This window comes from Borostomias antarcticus (assembly GCF_949987555.1).
Source record: "Borostomias antarcticus genome assembly, chromosome: 8".
NCBI classification, from domain to species: Eukaryota; Metazoa; Chordata; class Actinopteri; order Stomiiformes; family Stomiidae; genus Borostomias; species Borostomias antarcticus.
In genome coordinates, this window is record NC_140241.1 from 13,737,795 (window position 1) to 13,748,942 (window position 11,148).

At 48.5% G+C, this 11,148-nt stretch overlaps 1 protein-coding gene across 1 annotated transcript in view; it reads right to left on the reverse strand.

Moving 5' to 3' along the window:
- satb1b (SATB homeobox 1b) overlaps positions 1–9,330 on the reverse strand; it is a gene marked incomplete at its 3' end in the record, with an annotated part of 59,400 nt that extends 50,070 nt beyond the window's left edge. The window contains exons 1-3 of the mRNA XM_084442480.1: positions 9,154–9,330; positions 8,095–8,221; positions 5,479–5,602 (exon numbers count right to left, since the gene is read on the reverse strand). Of these exons, the coding sequence (XP_084298606.1) occupies positions 5,479–5,602; positions 8,095–8,221; positions 9,154–9,325 (423 nt within the window). The 5' untranslated portion in view covers positions 9,326–9,330. The remainder of the gene's footprint in view (positions 1–5,478; positions 5,603–8,094; positions 8,222–9,153) is intronic.
- Positions 9,331–11,148: the final 1,818 nt, after the last annotated feature.

Consider the following 11,148-nt stretch of genomic DNA (forward strand, 5'->3'; position numbering starts at 1 on the left):
TGCGCTAATAATATCCCAGCGCAAACACGCCCATTCGGTGTTTGCGGCTGAGTGCAATTTGCTGCTGATATAGGGAAATGACTATAAATACTGCGCATACAGCGCGAACTCGTATGCATATCATTGGACGATGGCAGACAGAAAAAGAAAGATACGATTTTCAGACAGCGAACATGAAGGCCTCACGGACGAGGTTCAAAAACATGTCTCACAGCTTTCCGCAAAAAATATCACGACTGCAGCAAAAAATCATATTTGGGGTTTAATTTCCCAATCAGTCAGTGCCATTTGTGTGTGTAAACGCGGAAGACTGCAAACGGAGGTGGAATGATTTGAAAAGACGAACAAAGGAAAAATTGTCATTTTTTGTTATGCAAGTTGCAGCACGATGATCTGGCATACTTTTGGGGGAGTGTATAACATTGCCCCACCGGTACGATCTAGGCATCTAAACGGCTTTTCAGGATTCCAAATGTGCACTCAATCACACCGCGCGTCTTGATGTGAGCCCAGTTGTACGCCGCCTCTCCAACGTTGGAAGGATTACGCACGGGAGTCATCATCCATGGCTGAAGATGATACCTGCCGTCACCTACAAAAGCAAAATATTTTCAAGACCATTCAAATAAAAAAAATATTGTGTAGGCTATGTTTTTATTTATTTATACCTATATCGGCCCCCAGCCGTTCAATGAACAGCTATAGGGAATGCGCAGTTTCGCGTATAGACTATTATACGCACAGTTTCGTGCTATGTAGGCTATTATAAATAAGTATTATTAATTGGGGAGCTTGGACTCGCTGGGGACGGGTGGAGAGACGCATGGTCAACTGAGCCTCCCCAGACGCGACTTCATCCTCCAGTTGGCTAAAGAGCTGCGCGCTCTGGTGTCCAAACAGCTACCACGGTGGTTCTAGTGTTAAATCAAAAAGTGACCTTCTTCTAAATATTCTCTCACGAACAACATGCCTGGCATTGCGATGCCGAATTCGCCTCGCAACAATCACTGCTGCCATGATCAGCGGACAGGCTGGCCGCGACACACCCCTTGCGCTTAAATACCACCACGTTTCTGAAAACGGTATTAATTTCACTTTAACTGCGTGAGACAATTTGCGCCGATCTTTGTGAATTGGGCGGGTTTTGCAATAATGTTCATTTGCATAGAAAGGGGAACATTCTCCGCCCATATTACCTAATTTAAATATGAGCTAATAACACCGGCGCAGAGAAACGCAATGACGAACGCAACGCAGTTAACACCGTATTTCACCCTTTGCGAGGGCTTTGTGAATAGCAAACATAATTTTTGACTTATTTGCACAGGCTTTGCGTCAGGAAAAGCTGCGCAATCCTTTAGTGAATTCGCCCCCTAGTCTTCCCTTAGCATTTTGGCTTTCTGCTGTAGACTGATATGGAAAGGTCAGAATACCCAATGAACAGAATATGTTTGATGTACATTAGAACAGAAACTGGTAGTTATGTTTGTCCTTCCACTGGATAACAGACATATCTTTTTAACTTCTTTTTAACCTTCAACAAGCAAGAGGCTATCTGTAGCTAGCTAGCCTTATTTGACCACTGAACATAGCATAAGTCCATGTTGACTTTTGTTTACAATGTTGACCGTTGTTTACAATGTCTGGTCATATTGGGCTCTTATGCCAGTTTATCCTATTAGTCAGATGGTCGCAGAGAACGCCTTAGTACTTGGCCTTGGTCGCAGGGAACGCCTTAGTACTTGGCCTTGGTCACAGAGAATGCCTTCGTACTTGGCCTTGGTAGAATCTGTTTCTCAAGAGATGCTACTGATGAGGAAAAGGCCATCTAGCTAGCAACCATGCCGGGCTGACACTGCTTAACACTGTTAGAGATATCACATCACCTACTGGAGAACTACACTGCTTAGCACTGTTAGAGATATCACATCACCTACTGGAGAACTACACGGTAGTACTTACTGTTAAGTAATACTTAAGTGTCAGAGACAGCTCCGGCTCCAGATCATGTTTCTGTGACCGAGCAGCTCTCCTGTCTAGAACAACTTACAAACGGTTGCAGTGACACTCGAATGTGAGGACGGTGTGTGTGTGTGTGTGTGTTCATGCTCTGAGCCTGTGTGTGTGTGAATTGTTTGGTTTGCATGTGTGTATATGTCTTCACACAACACGCCTGTGTGTGTGTATGTGTGTGTGTTTGAATCATACGGTCTGTGTGTATGTGTGTGTGTGAATCATACGCTCTGTGTTTGTGTGTGTGTGTGTGTGTGTGTGTGTGTGTGTTTGAATCATACGGTCTGTGTGTCGATGCCCCTCCCTCTGGCTGTGATGCCCCGAAAATAATTCTACCCTCGGTGACCACCATGGCTTTTGTGCCCCTGCTACCATCTAAATCTAGAGGTTGCTTTAAAAGCATCAGTGGTCTCCTGTTGTTTTCTTGATATTCCGAAATTAATTCAATTGAGGCTAGACTGATATCAATAAAATGTTACACCAGTAGTATAGGCTACAGTTGTAGCCTGCTAGTGGCTTTGATGCGATGTGAAAGTGGCACACGCCACCAGATGCAAGGACTGCTGCTGCATTGTGGTTCGTTGAGAGCGCAAGCAAGCAAACAAGGTCTGAACTGACTAGCTATATCGACAGCTAATAAATTATGACACGGCTCAAAATGCCTTAGCAATCTGGCCATTGCCCAACTATTCTTTTTCAAAAAAATAATTTCCAGAGCAGAGAAAGTCTCTCTTTGTGCTGGGTGATGGCTAATGTGATGGCTAGCTATCTAACTCCACAGACCACAGGCACAGCTTCAGTTAGCTAGCTAGTTAGCTAATGTTACATTACTGACAGCCAGCATTGTTAGTGCTAAGTAGATAGCTGACTTATTGAGCGCTTAGAATCAAACCTTCCATTTATAATACCTGTGTAAGTTGACAGCACCTTTCTAGTTAGCTAGCTAGCATAGCTAGATAGAAGCTGATTACACTGGCTGATTACACTGATAGCTAGCTAGCTACCCTAATTACAGTACGTTGCACTATATTGCCTTTCTAGAACAATGCCTTGACTAAAGACACCACATCAACTGAAACGGATTGTGCTGCTAAGTGCATGGATGATTGTCAGTCAGTTGCTTGGCTATCCATAGTGCTACTTAGCATTTCCAGTGAAGGGGCATAATGCTTGCTCGGCTCCGTGTGATTCAACCAAGATTGCGTGACTTATGACATTATGGACGCATCATTTCAAGATCCCATTATCAACACAGGCTAGATTCTGAGAAGTAAATATGTTAGCCAATAGCAGATGCTTTGGAAAGTCGTGTACATGCATTTCAAATGAAACTGACACTTTCTATATTATGTTGGCATAACATGTTGTGGACAATAGCCCAGATGATTGTCCAGTATACCTGCGCTGCAGGCAGGGCCCTGTGGGCCAGACGGGTCATATAGGCTGGGCTCTGAAGCACACGCAGCAGGGCTTCATGGAAAACATTCATTTATTCTGTTTATATTCAGTAAGTTGTATATATTGTGACATGTTTGCTAGCTATACATATTTTAAGAATTTACAACTGTTATATAATGGTCAAGGCTGTTCATCATACGATGGTAAAATGACACGTGTGTAGGCATGTGCTGTGCAGCATACGTGTCTATACACACCTAGAATGATCTGATCAAACAGTAAGGTATGGTGTTAATGTAGGGTAGGCGTGGAGTGAGTGTGTGTGTGTGTGTTACTGGATGTGGTAGTGGAGTGTGTGTGTGCGCGCGCATGTGCGTGCGTGTGTGTGTGTTAGTGGATGTGGTAGTGTGTGTGTGTGTGTGTGAGAGTGTGTGTGTGTGTTAGTGGATGTGGTAGTGTGTGTGTGTGTGTGTGCGTGTGTGTGTTAGTGGATGTGGTGTGGTGGAATGTGTGCGTGTGTGTTAGTGGATGTGGTAGTGTGTGTGTGTGTGTGTGTTAGTGGATGTGGTGGAGTGTGTGTGTGTGTGTGCGTGCGTCTGTGGTAGTGTGTGTGTGTGTATGTTAGTGGATGTGGTGGGGTGGTGTGTGTGTGTGTGTGTGTGGATGTGGTAGTGTGTGTGTGTGTGTGAGAGGGTGTGTGTGTTAGTGGATGTGGTAGTGTGTGTGTGTGTGTGAGAGTGTGTGTGTGTTAGTGGATGTGGTTGTGTGTGTGTGTGTGTGCGTGAGAGTGTGTGTGCGTGAGAGTGTGTGTTAGTGGATGTGGTAGTGTGATGGAGTGGTGTTCATCTGGACGGTAACCAGGGTGATTACTGGACTGAGGAGGGAGGCGGCTGAACGGCATCCTGGGAGTCTTTATCTCATCACCAAGCTCACACCCGGCTACACACACACACACACACACACACACACACACACACACACACACACACACACACACACACACACACACACACACACACACACACACACACACACACACACACACACACACACACACACACACACACACACACACACACACACACACACACACACACACACACACCCTGTTGGCTAGCGTGACGGATATAGTGCCGTTTCACTCCTGACAGAACTCTGGCACCTCAGACCGCAATCCACAGTGAGAGCTAAAACCATCTCCATCCCCACGCTCTCAAATCTCCATCCCCACACTCTCAAATCTCCATCCCCACGCTCTCAAATCTCCATCCCCACGCTCTCAAATCTCCATCCCCACGCTCTCAAATCTCCATCCCCACGCTCTCAAATCTCCATCCCCACACTCAAATCTCCATCCCCACACTCTCAAATCTCCATCCCCACGCTCTCAAATCTCCATCCCCACGCTCTCAAATCTCCATCCCCACGCTCTCAAATCTCCATCCCCACGCTCTCAAATCTCCATCCCCACGCTCTCAAATCTCCATCCCCACGCTCTCAAATCTCCATCCCCACGCTCTCAAATCTCCATCCCCACGCTCTCATCCAGGCCGCGTGGAGCATGACCCAACCCACCGGCATGGCCAGGAAACAACCCGCCTTCCCACCACGCCGCTGCCCCCACCCCGGGTCAGAGACAAACTCTACCACGTAAGAGAAACACATGTATAGAAAGAACAGTGGCCATTGATTTGGACATTATGTGGCAATTCTCTTTTATTTCCCACTCTTTCAAACTCTGGGCCTTTGATAAGAAGGGAGGCGGCTCTCTAGAGCGGTTCTAGTCAGTACTAGAGCGGTTCTAGTCAGTACTAGAGCGTTCTAGTCAGTACTAGAGCGGTTCTAGTCAGCACTAGAGCGTTCTAGTCAGTACTAGAGCGGTTCTAGTCAGTACTAGAGCGGTTCTAGTCAGTACTAGAGCGTTCTAGTCAGTACTAGAGCGGTTCTAGTCAGTACTAGAGCGTTCTAGTCAGTACTAGAGCATTCTAGTCAGTACTAGAGCGGTTCTAGTCAGTACTAGAGTGCAGGCTAGCTAGTAGTGGAGGGTTTAGCGGAGGGCTCCAGCACCTGTGATAAGGGACATTCTTTAGCCAGAGAGCTCTGGTTCATGTCTTTCAGTAACTCCTTGAGGGCATTTCTTACTGTAGAGTGGGTCCACTGCTCAGGCGGGAGGTCCTCCAGTTTAGGACAGCTGTGAGAGAGAGACATAGAGAGAGAGGGAGAGAAGGAGAGAGAGAGAGAGAGAGAGAGAGAGAGAGAGAGGGAGAGAGGGAAGGAGAGAGAGCGAGAGATGAGCACACAGAGGGGCCGTGCCTGCTTGCTTTTACTGCTGCAAGCGCCCCTCCAAGACAGACAGATTTCATTTGGCGCATCTAGCAGATGCATCTGGAGATTGCTCCCTCTCTCTCCCCCCCCCCCCCCCCCCTCTCTCTCTCTCTCTCTCCTGATTGTTCTGATTAGTTAATTACTTTATACAACACATCTGCTGTATTGATGCATGAATTATACATCAGCTGCATGTGGTGACTATTATTCCATGTTACTTCTACCTTCCTGGCTCGCTGTGCTCCGTGAAACAATTGAAGGTGTTACTGTCTGGATCTCTGCCGCGGTGGGGAGGCCAACAACAACAAACACTGGCTTCTTAAAGAGCATTCAACCTAACACACTAAAACAGTCACAAAAAAAATAAAATAAGAACAATAATCAACCTAAAAATTAAACCAAATCCCGAGTAAAAAAAAAATAATAAAAAAAAAAGGATAATAAATAATAAACTTCCTAATGTCTTTCACGTCTGTGAGCCTAAGATGGGATCCGCTTAGAAACGAGACATTCTTAGCGAGAGGGTATTGAACAGGCAAACAGAGATGAGCATCTCGCCACTGAACACAAGCGCTGCACGCCGTCACGTGTTCAGGACGTATGGCAGACCGATGCGCATCGCAGGACCCGCCAACGCCGGCGTGACATGACCAGCAGGAAGATTCAGAGAGGAGAGGGAGCACTGGTGTTCAGGGTGTGGGTTAGCTGTAGTCCCTGGTGTTCAGGGTGTGGGTAGCTGTAGTCCCTGGTGTTCAGGGTGTGGGTTAGCTGTAGTCTGGTGTTCAGGGTGTGGGTTAGCTGTAGTCCCTGGTGTTCAGGGTGTGGGTAGCTGTAGCCTGGTGTTCAGGGTGTGGGTAGCTGTAGTCTGGTGTTCAAGTGTGTGGGTTAGCTGTGGTCCCTGGTGTTCAGGGTGTGGAGTAGCTGTAGTCTGGTGTTCAGGGTGTGGGTTAGCTGTAGTCTGGTGTTCAGGGTGTGGGTAGCTGTAGTCCCTGGTGTTCAGGGTGTGGGTTAGCTGTAGTCTGGTGTTCAGGGTGTGGGTTAGCTGTAGTCTGGTGTTCAGGGTGTGGGTTAGCTGTAGTCTGGTGTTCAGGGTGTGGGTTAGCTGTAGTCTGCAGTTAAGGGTGTGGGTAGCTGTAGTCTGGTGTTCAGGGTGTGGGTAACTGTAGTTTGGTGTTCAGGTGTGTGAACACATCAACAGACAAACAAGCAGATATGAAGGGTGAGTAGAAGGCAGAGGATAAGAGAGCGCATTCCAACGTAGAGACATCTGCTCACACACACACACACACACACACACACACACACACACACACACACACACACACACACACACACACACACACACACACACACACACACACACACACACACACACACACACACACACACACACACACGGTTGAGGCTTCGCCAGAACACCTTAAACTGCTGTAGCAGCTCGGCAGCCTCTAGGGAGAATGAGAGAACAGGAGAGAGAGAGAGACAGAGAGAGAGAGAGAGAGAGAGAGAGAGAGAGACAGAAAGACAGAAAGAGAGAGAGAGAGCGCGCTGAACACAGTACCACAGATATACCTGGTAAAGAGGTGGTTTTAACAGAGAGGAGATGATGGAGGCAGACAGCTATCCATGCAGGTAGATCAACATGCTGGAAAAAACACAACCTTCTGTGTCCTGACTGGTGTGTGTGGGGGGGGGGTGCAAGACACAGAGAGAGAGATACAGAGAGAGATAGGAGAAAGAAAGAGAAAAGGAGAGGGAGGGAGGAGAGAGAGAGAGACAGAGACAGAGAACAACCTGCCTGTTCTCTGAACAGAGAACAGCTCTCAGGGGACTGTACTAGCAGAGGGTGGGTTAGGTGTGTGTGTGTGTGTGTGTGTGTGTGTGTGTGTGTGTGTGTGTGTGTTTGCGTGCAGCTGGCAGGGCCTCTACCCCCGTGCCTCTCTCTCTCTCTCTCTGTGTGAAATAGCTCCGTTTCTACAGCTAAGTTCTGAAGATGGCTGCCAATTACTGTCAGTCCAAACGATCAGGTGTGTCAGCATCTGTGTTCAGCACGCATGGCCGCGGTTCCTGAGCACGCGTGCGTCTGAGCGTGTTCAGGTGAGACTGCGCTACGACGCTGTACTGGACGCGTGTGTGGTGCAGGTGTGAGGCTGCTATAGGGGGGCCGGACGAGGCCTGGCGTTGGGGGTTACCAGGGCCTGGCGTTGGGTGTTACCAGGGCCTGGCGTTGGGGGGGTTACCAGGGCCTGGCGTTGGGGGTTAACGGGGCTGGTGTTGGGGGTTGGAGGGTGTGGCGTTGGGCGGGGTCAGAGGTCGGCGTGGCCGGGGTCAGAGGTCGGCGTGGCCGGGGTCTCCTACCTGTGCAGCTGGATTTTGAGCGTGACCACGTGGTAGACGTCCTGCAGCATGTCGGCCACGGTGGCGTCCGGAGCATCGGTCACATAGGACAGAGGGACAGGGTTCCACCTGCCCACCTGGATCAGACCTGCAGGGGCGCACACACACACAAACACACACACACATATACACACACACGCATACACACACACACACACACATATACATACATACACACACACACATACACAAACTATTTAACACAATGCAGCAAAAGAGACCTGCTCTAAAAAATTAAATAAAAAAGAATCCCAATCAATATAAAACATTCCAAGCTAAGAATCCAAGTATGAAACTGTTCTCTCTGGCGCAGCGGTGTTGAGGAGTCTGAAGCACTGGGACGCCGTGAGACAGGTGAGGGGGGAGAGTGTGTTGAGGTGTGTGATAGACAGGTGAGGGGGGGGAGTGTGTTGAGGTGTGTGAGACAGGTGAGGGGGGAGAATGTGTTGAGGTGTGTGAGACAGGTGAGGGAGGGAGAGTGTGTTGAGGTGTGTGATAGACAGGTGAGGGGGGAGAGTGTGTTGAGGTGTGTAAGACAGGTGAGGGAGGGAGAGTGTGTTGAGGTGTGATAGACAGGTGAGGGGGGAGAGTGTTGAGGTGTGTGAGGGAGAGTGTGTTGAGGTGTGTGATAGACAGGTGAGGGGGGAGAGTGTGTTGAGGTGTGTGAGACAGGTGAGGGAGGGAGAGTGTGTTGAGGTGTGATAGACAGGCTGTAATAAAGGCCTTTAAAGCCCCATAGCCTGTCTGTCTGTTAGAGAGACACTAATAGCCCTGCGCCCCACCTTAACGGCCACTCCCGCTGACTTGACTTGTGTGTGTGTGTGTGTGCAGGATGTGTGTGTGTGTGTGTGTGTGTGTGTGCGTGCGTGCGTGCATGCGTGTGTATTTGTGTGCAGGATGTTTGTGTGTGTGTGCAGGATGTTTGTGTGTGTGTGCGTGCGTGTGTGTGTAGGATGTTTGTGTGTGTGTGCGTGCGTGTGTGTGTTTGTGTGCAGGATGTGTGCGTGTGTGTGCGCGTACCCTTGGCCTGGGCAGCTGAGCTGTGCGAGTACCCCAGAGACAGCAGGGCCATCTCGATGAGCTGGTTGAACAGCATGTCCTTCCTGACCAGGACGAACTCTGCGTGCTCCTCCCTGCTCTCCAGGTCCACGGGGCTCTCATAGTGCTCCACCACGCAGAACACGGGCAGCATGTTCCCTGCACACACACCGCAGGGGTCACATCACACGCACTCACCTACTACTCACTCATTCATTAATTCACTCATTCATTCATTCATTCATAACCTTTATTTACTACTCTGAGATACAACTGAGGGCAAAGCTGAGTTTACATGAAAATATAAAAACAAAAGATAAAAGCCAATACATTAAACACACCACAATAAAAACAATAAAAGCAAAAGAGTGACAATCAATCAATATAATCCCCCTCTCAATATGGGGGTAATACTGCGTTTAGCGCAGCACTCACACACACACACACACACACACACACACACTTCCAACCATTCAGCCAGGCTGCTGGCAGTGGGGGCTCGTCCGGGGGCTTATTAATGACAGTATGAGGGTTCATCACCGCCTGGCTTTAGTGTTGTTCGTTGTGGTTCTTGTTTACTAGGCGTTTTGCTACTCTTGCACTTTGCCTTCGGCACTAGATTATGTTCTTAGTCACTTGTTTAGAAAGGAGATACACTTGTGAGTTCTGGTGAGTAGTAGCACACCGACCTCCTACGCCAAATGCAATTGTTGAAGTCGCTTTGGATAAAACCGTCTGCTAAATGACTAATGTAATGTGTTCTGTGATTGTTGACATCGACATGAGTGCAGTGGCATACTCTGACATTCTATCAGCTATAGCATAGTTATAGGATAGTTATAGCATAGTTATAGCATAGTCAGTTTCTACTGAGCAAAACCACTAAGCATCCTGATGTGATGTGCTCTACGTCGGTCTCTTCCAGGTTCTTCATTGTCAAGGTGCTCAAAACACATTAGGCTTTGCTCCGCTGCCAAGAGCAAATCACTCTTCCCAGGATGCACCGCTTCAAATCCCAACTCTCTGCTGCGCCCTCCGGTTTACGCGGCCATGTCAACAGCGCGCCGCCATTAGGAGGAATGAAGGACCCCGTCCAAAGACTGCCGAACGTTCGGGGTGCGCTGTGCAAATATCACGCTGTGCCATCTCAGGCCCCAACGACGCGCCTGAAATTTGGGGAAACTTGAAAAAAGTTCCGGAACGCCGGCCAAACTTGGCTTTCCGGAGGCTAATTCTAAATTCTAATAAGGATGTGTCGCTGGAACAGATGCTGGGATTCATTTTTCTACCCCCATCCCTTCCAGTCATTCCAAAGATGGAGAAGGTTCTGTCAAACCATCAATAAAGAGAGTGATCACCAGCTCCTGCCAGGGAATGTGCGTGAGGGGCGTCTCTTCCCTCGCTGGTTCTAATAGATACAGATCTAACAATGAAGATTGCTGTGTGGGTTCATTCAGGGATCAATACAGGCTTTGTTTTGTGGAGGCTGAGAGGACCCCATGGTAAATATTGTTGGGTTCAGACAATGCTGCCCTGCGTCCGTCCGGCCAACACTTCACCCACCGGCGCTTCTGAGATCCACTGCCTCCTCTGGAAAACGCAGAAAAACAAGCTCTGAAAAGTTTGGGAGGCCCGAGGCTTTGTGAGTGGCCAAAGGGATCGTGATTGAAGGGTGCAATTAAAACTTTCTCAGCTGGAGAGAGACCAGTGATTACAAGAAGTAACTAATAGCAACTGCCCATATACAGTAGAGGATGCAACTAAACAACATCGCACCCTTCCTGGGTCCGTATCAAACAGCCAGAGGAGCCGATTAGCTTCAACAGCCAAGTACCATCAGACCCGCTCAACCAGGTCTGAGTCTGGCTTCAAATCCCCCCAAAAAAATCATGAAAGTTCGGTTGGATGCTTAGGACCCATAATATTACCCATGTGATGCCACTGGTTATATTCAAACCTTCATTCTAAGGCTGTTTG